At 30.0% G+C, this 16,225-nt stretch overlaps 1 protein-coding gene across 1 annotated transcript; it reads left to right on the top strand.

Moving 5' to 3' along the window:
• The first annotated feature begins 1,716 nt into the window (after positions 1-1,716).
• LOC129968270 (uncharacterized) lies at positions 1,717-3,048 on the top strand. Its single transcript, XM_056082126.1, has one exon. The coding sequence runs from the start codon at positions 1,717-1,719 to the stop codon at positions 3,046-3,048; it is 1,332 nt and encodes a 443-aa protein (XP_055938101.1).
• Positions 3,049-16,225: the final 13,177 nt, after the last annotated feature.

Genomic DNA, 16,225 nt, shown 5'->3' with positions numbered 1-16,225 from the left:
AAAAAATTAGCGCATCAATTAAATTTACCATTAAAAAATACAAACCATAAATTAACCGGTATTAATGGGATTAATGCAGAAACTTCATTGCATAGTTGTCAGGTAGAATTCACTCCTCACTTCTCATCTAAAACATTCAATCTTAATGCTCTTGTGGTAAATAAAGTGACTTCACCTCGCCCAAATTTCGATATTCAAATCCTACACTGGCCGCATTTGGATAATCTTATACTCGCAGATCCAAATTTTTATATTTCGTAACAAATTGACATTTTGCTCGGTGCAGATATTTATGCACTCCTCCTGGATGGACTTCCCATTTTTGGACCTTCAGGAACTCCAGCTGCAATTTCAACTAAATTGGGATACATTTTAACTGGATACTTCACAAAGGCCTGACTCGATTGTGCATTCAACTTTGTGTGACCAGTCAATTGAAAAGATCCCTCCGAATGTAGACGATTTTTTGGCAAGAGCTGACACTGAAGAAAAAGCTAAAGCCACTATTACCAAAATTCAAAACCTAATGAAATCAGAGGGATTTAGTCTTCGAAAATGGTCTAGTAGCCATAAAATTATTTTGAAAGATTTGGATAAATCCTTGTTAGCTACAGAATCTATACATTCGTTGTGCGATGAAGAAGTAAAACAGCGGGTATTAGGTATTTTTTGGAATCTTTTAACCGATTCGATTCAAGTTAGAATTGCTGATGGAGAAATCGTAAATACAAAAAGGCAACTTCTATCAGTTATTGCTAAAACATTCGATCCGCTGGGACTGTTTTCGCCTTCTGTAATCATATTAAAAATTATGTTGCAAGAACTATGGAAATCGAAAGCCGCTTGGGATGATCCTGTTCCTCTTACCATTCTAGAAACCTGGACAAAATTTAAAGAACAAAGCTATAATCTAAACTTGATTTCAGTTCCTCGCTTCTTGGGAGTCGACAATAATTCTGACATCCAATTACACGGTTTCTGCGATGCATCTACAAAAGCATTCGCTGCCGTTGTCTATTTGAAATCTAGACAGAATCAAGTATCTCTTGTAAGTGCTAAAACTCGTGTTGCTCCTATAAAACAGCTTACTATCCCAAGGTTGGAACTTTGCGGAGCACTTCTACTTGCCGAATAACTGCCATCGAAAAAGCACTATCTTTTCCCATAAAAGAGCGATATTTATGAACAGATTCAACAATCGTATTAAGTTGGGTAAATAGACCCCCAAGTAAAGGGAATATTTTCATTCAAAATCGAGTTAATAATATCTTAAATTTAACTTCAGTGTCTGATTGGTATCACATTCCTGGTAAACTCAATCCAGCCGATTGTGCTACTCGAGGACTTTTTCCGGAGCAGCTCAAAAATGCATCTTATTGGTGGAATGGTCCTGATTGGATCAAACAAGATTTTCATCCTCTTGTACCGTTCTTAAAAGTGCTAACTACCAACTTAGATGAGCCAGACTCCGTGCAGGAACCTACGTAAGTAAATGCGGACAGAAATCCTTTGAATGACATGCTACTCAAATTTTCATCTTACACCATACTTATAAGAGTATTTGCATGGGTTAAACGTTTTATTCAAAATTGTAAAGCTACATGTTTAACCTCTAAATCAGTAGGGCTCCGTAAAGCAGAAGTAGAGGCTTCACTTAAAAATCTAGTTAAACTGAGTCAGCAAACTGAATTTTACCAGGAAATTAAATGTTTCAAGATGAACAAACTCATACCGAAATCTAATAAATTACTCCCTTTAAATATATTTTTGGATAAAGATGGGATTCTCAGAGTGGGAGGTCGGCTTTCTAAACATCCGACTCTTCCCTACGATCAAAAATTTCCAATAGTCATCCCCAAAAGACATCATATAACTCCCCTTATAATTCGACATTTTCACCAACTCAGTCTCCATGCTGGACCAGAATTGGTTTTATCACTCATTCGTCAAAAATTCTGGATTCCTGATGGTCGTTCCACGGTTCGTCGAGAAATCAAACGTTGTATCGTTTGCTGTCGATTAAATTCTAAACCTTCGAATCCTAAGATGGGAGATTTGCCAAGTAGTCGAATAACAAAATCTCGTCCTTTTGAAAAAGTTGGGGTAGATTTCGCAGGACCGTTAGTCACAAAATGTCAGCATCTCAGAGAAGCTACCCAATTCAAGTGTTACCTTTGTTTATTCATATGCACAGCGACTAGAGCATTTCATCTCGAACTCGTGTCCAGTATGTCTACGGAAGCATTATTAGCCGCACTTCGTCGATTTATAGCACGACGAGGTCATCCCACTGATATCCTGTCAGACAATGGATCGAATTTCATAGGTTCAGATAATTATCTAAAGCAATTATTCACGTTAGTCCAAGACCAGTCTGTCCAAAATTTCCTGACCGTGAGAAACATCAGTTGGAAATTCATTCCACCATATGCTCCCAATTTCGGTGGTGTTTGGGAGTCATCCATCAAACTCGCCAAAAGACATCTCTTTAAAACTTGTCAAGGACATTTGCTTAATTTTGAAGAACTGTCCACTCTCTTATGTCAGATAGAGGCCTGTATTAATTCAAGACCTCTAGTACCACTTTCCAATGATCCAGCTGATCTCAGAGCTCTCACCCCTGGGCATTTCCTAATCGGGGAACCTCTTCTTGAGCTTCCTGAAGGAACTAGTCTCACTAATCAAAATCTTAGTCTTTCTTGCAGATGGAAAAGTCTCTTACAGTTAAAACCTCAATTTTGGAGTAGATGGACTAGAGACGTCCTTCACCATTTGCAAGCCCGACGGAAGTGGCATCAACATCGTCCTCTTTTGAGTGTCGGAGATCTCGTCCTTATTCAAGCTGACAAAATGCCTCCATTATCCTGGCCACTAGCGCATATCCTGGAGATTATTCCGGGAACAGATGGTATCCCTAGAGTTGCCCTGCTTCGTACTCCATCAGGACCTGCCAAAAGAGCCATTAACCGACTCATTGCACTCCCGGTGCCGACATGCCGCACCCCGGAGGATGGTGATTCATCTGAACGCCAACAGATGGCGCAATGAAAAATCCAGAACTTTGAACTCTTGTTTATGTTCAGGGACTAGGCATTCGTAGGGGATGCTTGGAGGAAACGGGTGCTTCCTGTAAACGCGCTACAAAATGTGTAGTTTAAACCTGTATACAAAAAATCTATTCGCTGTAATAAATATCGAGACGTGGATGAGGTGAGTCATTCCTTTATTTGTTATTATAATCCTTAATTAAATCAGCACCTCCCTTTCTCTTTTTATAAAACTCTTATCTGAGAGTTAACTAACTTTGATTTTTCCAGTATAAGTAAAATGAGATTCCAAGTTCGGGGATATTCTGTGGCGAAAGAAGAAGAAGTATAAGTAAAATGCTGAATGATATCTTGAATCAATGATGAAAAAAAAAATTCCTTTCCAGAAATACAGCATTCTTCTCAGATAATATTTTTAGCATCCACTTAACATCATTATTTGTGATGCTTTTAAGGAGGATCGATGAAAACATTCCTACAGGAAGGGTTGTACTGTGGCCGTTGATAACCCTTAGAAGTTAATTTTAGTTCCCGTCACTGCTATTGTCGCAATCCGGTCATTAAAATTCAATCCAAATGCCTTTAATTTGCCGAGGCGGAGTAGCCTTGTCTGATTTTCCCCTTCTCTCTCTCTTTTTATATTTATCTTGTTAGATAATTAACTGACTTTGATTTTTTTTAGAACTAAGTAAAATGTTGAATGGTATTTTGAATTATTGAAGAGAAACAAAGAAATAAAGACTTTTCCTCTCCAGAAATGCAGCACACTTCCCAGGTAATATTTCTCGTATTCCCTTAAAGTTACCACTTTATTTGTGATTCATGAGAATCGATATGGACGTACCAGCTACGTTTATCCAATAGCGATTAGAGATTCCACTCCCTTTCCCTGCTCTCGGTTGGTCTCTGTCGATTTCCACTACATTTTAAGTGTCCATTTAAAGGTAAAATTCTATATATTCGAATGTAACCAACATTCATCCAAACTGTGACCCAATACTTCTTGGCCTAGTTACGGTTCTAACTTCCCAACCGATATTTGAAAAAGAATAGTTGCCAAACTTTCAGTGTCATTACTATTATTATTATTATTTTCGAAAATGACTCTTAGATTTGAAAAAAAATATCTGCGTCAAATTTCCTTTAATCATGTCTGTTGCTGATGCATGGTAGAATTCATATGGGAAAAATATTAATTCATAGAATTACTTATCAATTTTTTTTTTTATTATTACTTAGTTGTCAATTAGTTAGGACAGCAATATATTTAAATTCGAATACATGTTTCGGTAAAAGTCCGAAATTATGACGTATACATGTAACATTCATATTTTTTTACATATTTATCTTGTTATTATTTTGAGCTTTGTGTTTGTCAACATCTTTCTTTGAAAGGAAACGACAAGTTTATAGTATATTTTTAATCAAAATATTATTAATAAAAGTTAAGGGATTTTTACTCGCATTTGTAATGAAATGCATTGTATTTATTTTGTTATTATTTTCATACATATGGTAAATAATTTCTTTCCATTATATTTAAAAATACATTTTTTTTTAAATTATGGACAATATATTTAATAAATTATTTGCATTATATTATATCAATCAATCAATTCTCATTCTAAAGAAATTGGAACTGGAGATTTTGTTTGTTACAATTACGGACAGTTTCTATAACCTTTTTATGTAACAGTTTGGATGTACTAAAATAACAGAATCGTTACCAATTTACAGTTATCTTCCCGTAGAAACTTGAGTATAATTTCACCAAAAGATAAAACTAGAAATGAAAATTGGTCTTAAATATTTAAATACCTCATAAAATAGTTTTAAATATTCTAATTATAAATATTAAACACTATACATTAGTGCCTTATATTTTTTTTAATCAGGTTCATATCACAGCCGAAAGTTTGAAGGAAAGTTTTTGATCTCTATGGGATTTTGCATGTTGAATTCGACTTTTAGATAAACAAATAAGCACACCATAGAATCAATGATAGAATATATTAGTGGAAGATGTTTTATTCTATAAAGAAGAATACGTTTGAATTTGCTCTTAGACAATCATAATATTTAACGACATCGGGAACATCAGTTTCCATAAAGATAAATCGAAAATAAACTATATTACCTTAATTAAGCTTATGTTTGAAAATATTTACAAAACTAAACCTCAATTCCATGAAACAATTAATAAATATTTCTCTTTCCACTACGGAAATAGAAAGTTGGTACACCATCTTTAAATAAATGTACATAAATATCGTGGTTCTACAATGTTAAATTCGTGATTTCCAAAGAGGTGATGACGTTCGTCTAAATGTATTACCAGGAAACGTCAAAGCCCCCTTCTCTGAAATCAGCTTTAGATTAGAATACTCCGGAAAGGGTATCTAATTGCAAAAGCTGATTAATCCTTTCCATTGAAAATGCAATTTTGCTAGACATTTGGGGCTGCTGTCAGTATGAGAAAGCGGATCATTCAGCTCATCTACATTTGACTGCTAAGCAATGATTTGTAAAATGACCACTTGGTTTCAAAGTCAGTTTTAGCCTGTAGAATGTAGGCTGGACTTTACATCTATTTCTCAGGCTCGCATTAAAAATAATTTCAGCTGATGTCAAATATTTGAAACAGATTAATAATTCTAGAGAATTAAATTCGAAAATGCCATATTTCTATCAATTTAGATACATGAAACGAAGAAACCATAATATTGCTTATATCGATTGTATTCTTTTGATGTTCATAAAATATCGAGTGTATTTCTATTGCAAAACCTGCCTATAAAAAATACTTATAAAACAGTTTAACTTCAAACGATTTTATGAAATTTATGTTTTTATGTTACATAAAATATTTATTGCCTTAATTGTTTGAATAGCATAATAGTTAAAATAATAGTCATGATATTCAGATTCCGCTCTTGTGCAATAGAAAAAAAGTAATATTGTTTGTTTGGTACTGTACAGAGAATTTTTTCGAATATTTAGCAGTAAGAAATAAATTTAATTATGAGAATTATTTATATGTTGCATTTGCCCTTATTGTAATAATTGAAAGAGTTAAAAATAAAATTTAACAATTTTTAGTTTCTATTTAATTCTTAGGATAGTTTCAGTTCTACTTCGAATCATTACATAAAGAGAGTTTACAAAATTAGAACTAATTTTGCCCTTCGAGTAAACGATATCTGATAATTCAAGTATTTGAAGAAAATTGTAAACATTCTCTACCGAACTGTTTGAACTACAAGCTGCTTCGGAAATAATATTTGACTATATGAGTCCTTAGAACGTTGAAGATTCACATTTCGGGAATATTACGTAAATATATTTTTCAACATTATTACATTCATGATGTATTCAATAAGATACTCATTAACTGTACGTTGACGTTGATACTTATGGCACTTGTCATAGGAAAATTCGCAGACTAAGTCAACGATTTAAGCCGAATTTGTGCAGTAACTTCTGAGGATAAAGGCATCGAAACTTTGAAACTGAAATTACGTGATCAATTATGTTTTACCATACCAGTTCAAAATGAAAGACAAAAATATCTCAAAACCTTTGTCAAATTTAACTACTTTTAATGAAATTTTGGATAGTTTAAATTATATTTATATAATATCAAATACTTTAATAATTATATGCAAAAATTTACTGATAAACTTTATAAGGAAAATTATGTCTATTTTTGACTTGCCATTTACAAATGAAAGAAACAAAAATTAAGAAAAACTCGATATTAAGATCAAGGATTTAAGATTCATAAAATAAAAATATCATTGATGAGCCATGTCTTCAAATAAATACGTAAAAATATCACTTTAAAAATTGTCTAAAACTTACAGCAGTTCAGATTCAGCTTACTAAGAGGTGGAAGTATATTTAGATTTTGACTTTAACTGGTTTAGTTGTGAGAAATGCTTGTCCATTAGTTCTAGCTTTGAATACTAATTTTACCAATTTAGGAACATGAACGCCAATTACATCTAAATTAAAATTACTTTTGCCTGTCAAATGTTCGAAAAATTAATTAAAATTACGCCGTATATTCAAATGATAAATTAATTTCTCATAAATATGTCTCCGAGACACATAAATATTTCTCCGAGGCAATGTATTTTACAATTGAATAAATGTCATATACCGTCGAAACGCTTTGCTTAGAGTGAATTGTTTCACCAGGGAGATATCTAATATCTTAGTTAACGATTCACTTACTACTTAAAAAGCATAATATTAAAATTGGTTTACATTTTGGTAAATTTTAATAAAGGTATCAACGACATATTTCCTCTTATAGTAATATCTTGGATTCACTGAATTATTAAAGCAATTTAAATTAGTAAGCAGACTATGTTTCTGTTTTTAAATTTTTCGCTATTTAAAAAAGTGTATCACTCCTTTATTGTCTTCTGCTAAATATTTGCTTATTTTTAAGATAATATTTTTCAAGTAGATTTGTCTATAGTTTCATATCTGTTATGACTAAGTGGTTTATTATAAATTGATTTATTCCAGCGGAAAATTAATTTTAATTTATAAAATATAGGTATAACTTCTTCAAAACATTTGTCTGACAAGATAGGTAAAATTTCTTATTAGTGAATCTGCAAATAATTGTTTCTTAAAATAAAGCATATTAGGTAATACAGTTTGTAAAACTAAAACAGTTATAGATTTCATATTATGTCTTAAATTAAAAATGTCTATGAACTTAAAAAGATTAAACAAATTAATTTTTGTCCTAATATAAAATCAAATCGTAATTTGTCAGGGTTTCATTTTTGCCAATACAATGTTCTAAAAAAGGATATTTAATTTTCTAGTTTACTTAGAAGTAAGAAGTGTTTTCCTACTTTTTAAAATTCTCTGATAAAACATTGTACAACTATATCTAGAAAATGAAATATCATTTATCTATAATCATTTACAAATAAGCTTTGAGATTTAAAAAAAATATATAACAAAATGAAAAATGCAAATCTGTGTTTCAAAGATTTATTCAGCTTTTTAAAGGGAATGCTGCTTTTTTCAGGTTCGATTTGGCGAAGGATAGCTCTGAACGACATGAACTTTATATCAATCTAAATCCTAATTACTCCTTTAAATGTCTTGCATTACTTTGGGGGAGGGTTAAACACAAATGGCATTGCCATTATCTAAATACAAGTTAGAATAAAGAGATTTTTTAACTTTTGGTGTATGTGTGCGTGTTATTCATTAAATAATGCTAATAATAAAATTCCCTCGTTATTTCCGGTTATATTTTAGAAACTTTTTTTTTATTATTTTATGGACAAGAATTGTATGATATGTGCTGTTTTCTACCAAAATAAGTGAGACATGCTGTTATAAATCTGAATTTATGCTTAAGTATATAATTAAGATTAAACGGACGATTTTTGCCATATATTCTTATTCATCAGTTCTGCTAGAGGCTTTGGTTCGGAATGAAATGAGTTTTGACGAACTGAATACTTTACTTATAATCTAACTGGTACTGGCTTTGCATATCGTAGCCATTGCAATATCTCGTAATTTTTAGGTCAGATTATTGAATGCTTATTTAAAACTTTTAACGAATTAATTGTTTTCCTTTGAAATTGCCAAGAAAATTATATTAATAGATAAATATTGCCAGCCATACGTGAAAAGACTAAAGCTTTTATATGAACGTATCTGTTCAAATAGTCAATTATTTTTACCTATACATTTTTCAGAGAAAAAGAAATGCGAGCTTAACTAAAGAAAGAAATAGAATATATGACGAAGAAGAAGGTTTAACTTATTATGGAGAAAATTTTAATCTTATTTATAAGAAGGAAATACTTTGCTGAAACTACAAATTTTAAACTTATTTTTTCCCAAAACTACTTATTTAAATAAATTATCAACCATTAACATAATATTTTAACATAATAAATATCAACTATTAACATAACAACCATATACTAAAAGTTTTTTCATGAAGTTTTCAGAAAATGTTTTGTATACTATTTTTCAATAAATTTATTAAAAAAATTAGATGTGTGTTAAATATTTTTTATTCATTACCTTTATTAGAAAGTAATTGGAAAATTTAGAATAACGTCTCTATTGTAATATATAAATCCTCATAATATTTTTACATTTTAAGAAATCGTAGCTTTTATTTAATTTTGAAAATAGCTAAGTGCATAATGTGTAAAGAAAATTATGATTATTCCATTGGAATTTTGTGTAGATTTTTAGTCATTTTATTTAAATATTAATTCCATATTTTAATTGTATATATTTGTTGGAATTTGAATCAATGTTGGCAATTAAAAAAATGGGAAGTTTATATCAATTTATTTTCAGATTTTTCATAATTTTTCAGCACTATTTTATTACAAAACACTAAAGAAAGCTTTAAAGAAACTTTTTTTCAAAATAATCGTCTCGAATGTAGGCAGTCAACTTCAAATATTTTAGCCTTTTGCAAATAATGTGTATGACAAATAAATATCAAGCTGAGTTAAATTTTACATTGTTTTGAAATTAAAATTATTTAATAATTATGTCTTTCTTTATAAATAGATTTTTAGAGTAAAAATTACTGAATAAATATGGTAATTCATCGAATAATCATTTTAACGAAAAATGCTTTCTTATTTCTATTCTGTTTCTTCGAAATATTTTAATAATTATATTAAACTTTAGTTGACAGCTAAACTATTATCCATTTTGAAAATGAAAATCACTTATTTCTAATTAAAAAGACGGAAATTAATATTTTTTAAAGTGAAAATTATATGGAATTCAAAAAGATTTACTATGTAAACAAAAGGTACCATCCACGAAATTTAATTAAGTTGTGTCATTTCCTATTTTATAAGATAAAAAGACAGAGGAGAAAAAATGATGTCTTGATGTTCTACAACTGCAAGTGTATATTTTAACTTATTTTCTTTTCTATTACAATTTTATTAAAAATACTTTTTCTATTGAATAAAATTTCTAATTTAGATCGCAGTTTGAGCAATTTCCTGCTACACGGATGAAATTATTTTCGAAAAATTAAGTTTTAATTACTTTAATTCGCGATATTTTAATATGACAGAAAATGAAGAGGGCTACTGTTTCTTTCGCTGTTCAATAACTTCACTCTTTTTCAAACATGTTAAATTTCATGTTAATTATGTTAACTTTCAAGTCAATCACAATGATATTACACACATTATTGGCAAAAAAAAAAAACACCGAGAGTTTCAATTTATAATGAAACATATTTTTTGAATTTATAACGAGATAAATCTCTTAACTTGTTTCTTGTCAATATGTCTATGGAAAAATAAAATTGATTGGAAATTGATGCTTAGTTTAGTACATAATTTTATGTTACATCGCTGATAATAAGAAAGAAGTGTGAATTTGATTTCTTCGGCCCAAAAGCAATATTAAAAGAAAATATGTCTATATGTATATTCACGCTTTACAAGATAGACCGATTGACTGCATTTTCAATATATTTTCTTTGAAAGATGAGAATGCTCATCTTAGAGGAAGGTTGTTTTTTTTGTTGTTGTTATTTTAATTAATGAAAAATGATACAATTGGATGTAAGAAATTGATAATTATACATTTTGAATTCTTATTTGCTTATCGACAATACATGTTTTAGTATAACTTTTAATAATAGATTGTGCTGTACTAATGGAACTATAGCCATTTTTTTATATTTATTTGCATTATTTTCTTTAAATATTTAAAGTTAAGAAAGAAAGCTTTTGTCTTTTTTTTTTTTTTTGCAATGATTAAATGAGAATTTTAAAAGTGAAAATTACATCTCCACAAAAAACAACATGCAATGTGAAACAGATTACACATATACTTCAGTTATCAGTTATATTATGATGTCATAAGGTTCGACTTCAATAGGGAGATCCCCATACCAATAAGCAGAAAAAAATGTTATTAAATTAGCGACTTTGATACTTTTAAGAATTTTATGCTCAAACACACTTTTTCGCAGAAATCATGAAAAGCAAACTATCTGCATCATTAAATAGCATTAACATTTCCCATGAACATACTACTCGATAAGTCCGATAATATAAAATATGAGTTACATATAAGTCATTAATTTTCAAGTGTTATATCCAGAAATTTAGACAATTATACTTACCAGAATAAAAAAGTGAAAACAAATATGGTTTGCAAATCAATAATGCAATGCATTTGAACAAAGAAATACGAAATAAAGTACATTTCCAATCTTATTTTCCTAAATATTAGAACACATGAATTTATAAAAATTTTAAGTTTCATTAATCTGCTTTGGTTGAATTAGCCGTCGCACGCCGTTAGTAATATTTTGGCATCACGCAATTTACTGAAAAAAAATAAAGATTAAAAACATCATAAATAAGTTTTTTTAAAAAGTAAATAATTTAAAATATCTAAAAGTATCAGTAAATATAATTATCCACCTCTGTCTGTAACAGTAAAGGGAAAATACTCCCGGTCCATTTAGCCAGCATCATTATCTAAAGCATAAAACTCGATTTCTGTTTCGGCATTAAGAGAATCGATTACTCTTTCGTTAATGAGTAAAATGACTGATTTATCTATGTACGAATAAAGTTAAACATGAATAAATATCAGTCATGGGTTTATTTCCTTTCTATTGCAACGAAACTCGTCCTAACTTGGTGCGGACTGAATGGCTCAGTGGTAGAATGCTATGAACTGAAAGCGGCAGTTCGCAAGTTCCCATATGACTATAGGCAAGTTGCCTAAAATTTGTTCTGCTATTGGTTTATTTTCTGTTATTTCTCGTTTGCTCTACAATCTTTTTATAATTTATGTATCTTTATAAATCTAGTCATTTCGTCTTGTGGATAAAAACAGATGTAAGCTTTCGTTTCAGAATAAAGTCTGAAGTTGAGTTTAAAGAGTGTTATCGTTGACTTTAGTTAACACACGGTTTATCTACGCGACACTATTTACGTTTTATTTATTCTGAAACTTAAACACAGGTCAATAAAACATCATCTGCAATTTTATGCTTATTCTTTAAAATCGAAATTCAAATCCAGTTAGAAGTCATTGTTAATATTGGCTTTCAGGTTTTTTTTTTTATTTTTTATTTCGTACTTCGAAATATATATTTTTTTTTCTGTTATTTGATCACGATTTCTTTCAATTCGATTTTAGGGCTTAGTTTTATTATTATTATTATTATTATTTATTTAAGTATTAATGAACAAAGTTTATAGAGTAGACACCACTGCGAGGAAACAAAAGTTAGCAAAAAATAGAGACGCAAAAGAAAAGAAAAGGCAAAGCTAGATGGCATTCATCAGTTTTAAATTATTGTTTATAAGATAATAGTTCTTCTAGATGTACACATCTTAAAGTTAATTAATAAAATAAAAATATCGAATATTGGGTAAAAAGTTTTAAAATATTCACATAGATTCCTGCTACTTTGTTGCAAGATTGAAAAAGTGCAAAGCTAATTTTCAAATATGTATATATGTAAAAATAAAATAAAAATTCACTTAAATAAATTTAAAAGGAATAATTTTTCTTTAATTTTAAAGCAGCCTAAAAAAGATTTTACGGGTAATATATCCCGGAGTTATTAGCGAAGAAACTAACAACTTATTTATAAAAATTTAATCAATCAAAAATATTTAAGATTTTTCTAAACTCTTTCTTATTGAGAGCCTGCGATCGAACAAGACACTTTATAACAAGACGATTTTATTAGCCAAATTTGGTAATTTTAGATCTAATTGTCTTGGCATGTATAGTATTTTGAGAGCTTTTTTGATTACTTATGATGTAAGGTACTATTTATGCACAATATGTGACTTTAAAACATGATAAAATATTTATTGGTATGCATTTGTAAAGAGTATGCATTTTATAGTGATAAGAGGATTCGCGTCTCCTCTTTAACATAACAATGATGGAGTTGAAAGTGACGTTTCCTTGAAGTTATCAAACGCAATGAAGCCTTTATTCATATATATATATATATATATATATATATATATATATTGAATGATATAATATAAATATGTTAGCGATAAAATGTAGATATGTTATATCTGAGTTAAAATATAACATATTTATTTTTTGAGCAAATAAATTGCCTTTTCTACCCATCTTATAGAATGCAATGTTTCTTTAGCTCTAAAACGTATACATTTTTGGTAAACCTTCCAGAAAATGAGACGGTTAGCTTTAAAAACTCTTTTATATTATCTCAAAATGGATTTTTTTTATTGTATTCGTGGCCACTATTGATGTCTATTCATGAATTGGAACATAAGAAAAGCGTATTAAAATCACTTTGATCGAGTGAGCTCCAAGAAATCTTATATCATTTAAATGTCAGTTTGTCAGGTCCTTTAAGAACCTCAATTTTCATTACAGTAACTACTTTAAGCATTATTTTGAGCTTTAATAAAAGCAAAGTATCTAGAGCATTTCTTTGTATATCTTTTTCTAGATAAAGACATGTATTACTTTTCGTAATCTTTCTTGACTGAAGTTGCATAAGAACTTTGGCATCTCATCAGGCCAAACATTCTCCAGGATTCTACTGTTTTGTGAATAGCAGCAATTATTATTTTACCTTTTTGTCATGGAAAATTTAGTATTGAAAATAATTTGTCAATACAATTTCCTGAATTAATGATAGATATATGACTAATATTTTCACTACCTACAATGCTTTCTAAAAAAGTTTCCATCTACTTTGCTACCAATGTGCCAAGCTGGGAAGCTCCCGCTCTTGGGTTGTCCTTTTGTAAGTGCACGCCCCCCCCCCCCCGAATACTAGAATTGAAAACCGAGTGTGATGATATACTGTTGATATTGGGGTTACTCCATGCCCTTTCTCATAGATCAGTAACCTTTATTCTATAGAAACATTGCACTTGTATTCATACTTTATTTAGCTTTACCGCAATCCCTGGATTATCTACATTAGTATTTTAAGAGACAGCATCGGCCTTCACACCATCCAATAAAAAGCAAAGAAAAATCAGTTAAAAATTCTCTTATGTACCTCCATTTTCTTTTTCTTTGATTCTCAAATACAGAATAGACAATCGGCAATATACTATTATTTTAAGTGTTGTTGAAAGAATAACTGTTTTTCTATTATTTATCCTTGCTGAATGAGAGCTTACAATAGTATTATTATCCAGAACATCCTGTCTATCATTGTTTTTGGTTGATTGATTAAGAAATGAACTTCCCTGTTCTTTATTTGAACAAGAAATGTCACTTTCAGTCGAGTGTCTCTTCATATTCATACGAAGGATTGGTGTCTATTAAAATAGGAATCGCTTATTTCATTCTTCTCATTCCTCCATTTTTCAGAAACGAACTACTTCTTCAATAAATAGTGTTCCTTTATTTTTAAAAATTTATCTGCATTTGCCATTTTACTAGGCAGTCCTTTTTGTCAGTGAAAGGGTAGAAAATATTTATTTCCTTGTATGTTTATCACATTGAGATTATTAGCGTGAAAAATATCAAACATGTCTTATAGAGCTAATCTCCAATTTTCTCCTTATTTTTGTCAAGATTCTGAACGATTGGCTTTATTTTACATGTTCTTTTTTAAGTTTTTATCATTTTCTAACAAATTCTACAATTTTTTCAGTAACTTAATTTTTAACTACTAGAAATCATAGACTTTTCTCAAACTAGAAACATATTTAAATGTAATTAGTTTTAAACTGAAAAGAATCTGAAACTTTCTTTTTGCAATGACAACTTTTCTTAACACAGTAATGTAAACATTTTACCTATTAACCAAATATCTCTAGATTTTCTTTTTCAAATAGGCATTTGACCATTTGATGCCATTAATAAAACAATGTTATAAACAAAAATACTGATGGAAATTTTATAAGACTATTTTAAACCATTTCACTATAACTATTACTTAAAACTTTTGACTAAGCCTTTTGCAGCTTAAGTCTAAAATAAGAGTAAAAGTAACTAAAAATATGCTTCAACCAATAAAATAAATAATTTTGAAATGATCGACTGGAATTTGATTCAAATGGTTGGTGAGACATTGGCTTGCATCAGAATATCTAGGAGACATTGGGTACTCCTATATCTATATGAAATTCTCTGTAAATGCAGCTCACAGCTGAAAGGGATGAGAAGTACGATATATTTTCCTATATTCAGCACTTTTTATTGATTATTATTCATTTATTTATCAATAAAATGCCGGCGACTTGGCCTTGGGGTAGCGCGTATTCCCACGTGATCTGGGCATCCTAGTTCGACCATGGTTGTTCGCTACCCTATGTTTTATCGTGAGGTGTGTGAAAGAGCCCCTCTGTAAAAAGGGGTTGTGCAAGTGAATGTGTGTGTCACCTTCATTTGAGCTAAAAGTCAGACTTCTGCCCTCGGGTGCTCAGGGGCCTTGACCCTCAGAATCTACTGCACACTCGGCTTAAATCGCTGACTGCTTGTAAGTGAGCTTGTAAAGTGCTATAAGTAACAACAACAACAACCAATAAAATACGAAAGTAAATAAATTCCTGTCAAATTTCTTCTGTTTTTAAAACTTTAATCCGAGATCAAATTAACTAAAATCTTCTTAAAACCTGAATTCATTTTTACAAAAATATTTTTTAGGGCAAAGAGCACAATGTAAGATTGTTGAAATGAGAAAAAAAATGTGAAAAAGAATATTCAAAATACATAATATGCGTTAATTCCAATGCACCCAGTTTAAATTGTTGTGCATTAAAGTTTTACGTTTTAAAGAAATTTAATTTTGTTACCAAAAAGTAAATACCAATTCCAAAGTTTCGCAGTTACACTACATTTGAGTTTTTAAAAGAATCAACCTAAGCAATATTTTACTGAACTAATTTCAGCAAATCACTGTCATGGCGTTAATGAGAAGAAGCGATTATCAAAATGGAGTACAGGCAGATGAATACTGATTAAGAAATGGCTTGAAAATAGTTACATCTCTACTAAAACAGCAGATTATCTTAAATCCCAATGTGTATTGTATAAAAAGAATCACATATTCAGACACAAATGGATTGTTTTTTTGTTCATGGAATGTACATACGCACGTTTCGAACTTTTTTCATAAGTCCACGTTGAAGAGAAAATATGATTTCAGAATTTCATTTTTGGGT

The sequence above is a fragment of the Argiope bruennichi genome, chromosome 5 (assembly GCF_947563725.1).
Source record: "Argiope bruennichi chromosome 5, qqArgBrue1.1, whole genome shotgun sequence".
Lineage (NCBI taxonomy): Eukaryota > Metazoa > Arthropoda > Arachnida > Araneae > Araneidae > Argiope > Argiope bruennichi.
The sequence above is the reverse complement of the archived record's forward strand: the minus strand, read 5'-3'. Positions and strand labels throughout refer to the sequence as shown.

Excerpts from the sequence above, each read along its gene's own strand:
- LOC129968270 (XM_056082126.1), top strand. The coding sequence starts at position 1,717 with ATGAACAAACTCATACCGAAATCTAATAAATTACTCCCTTTAAATATA.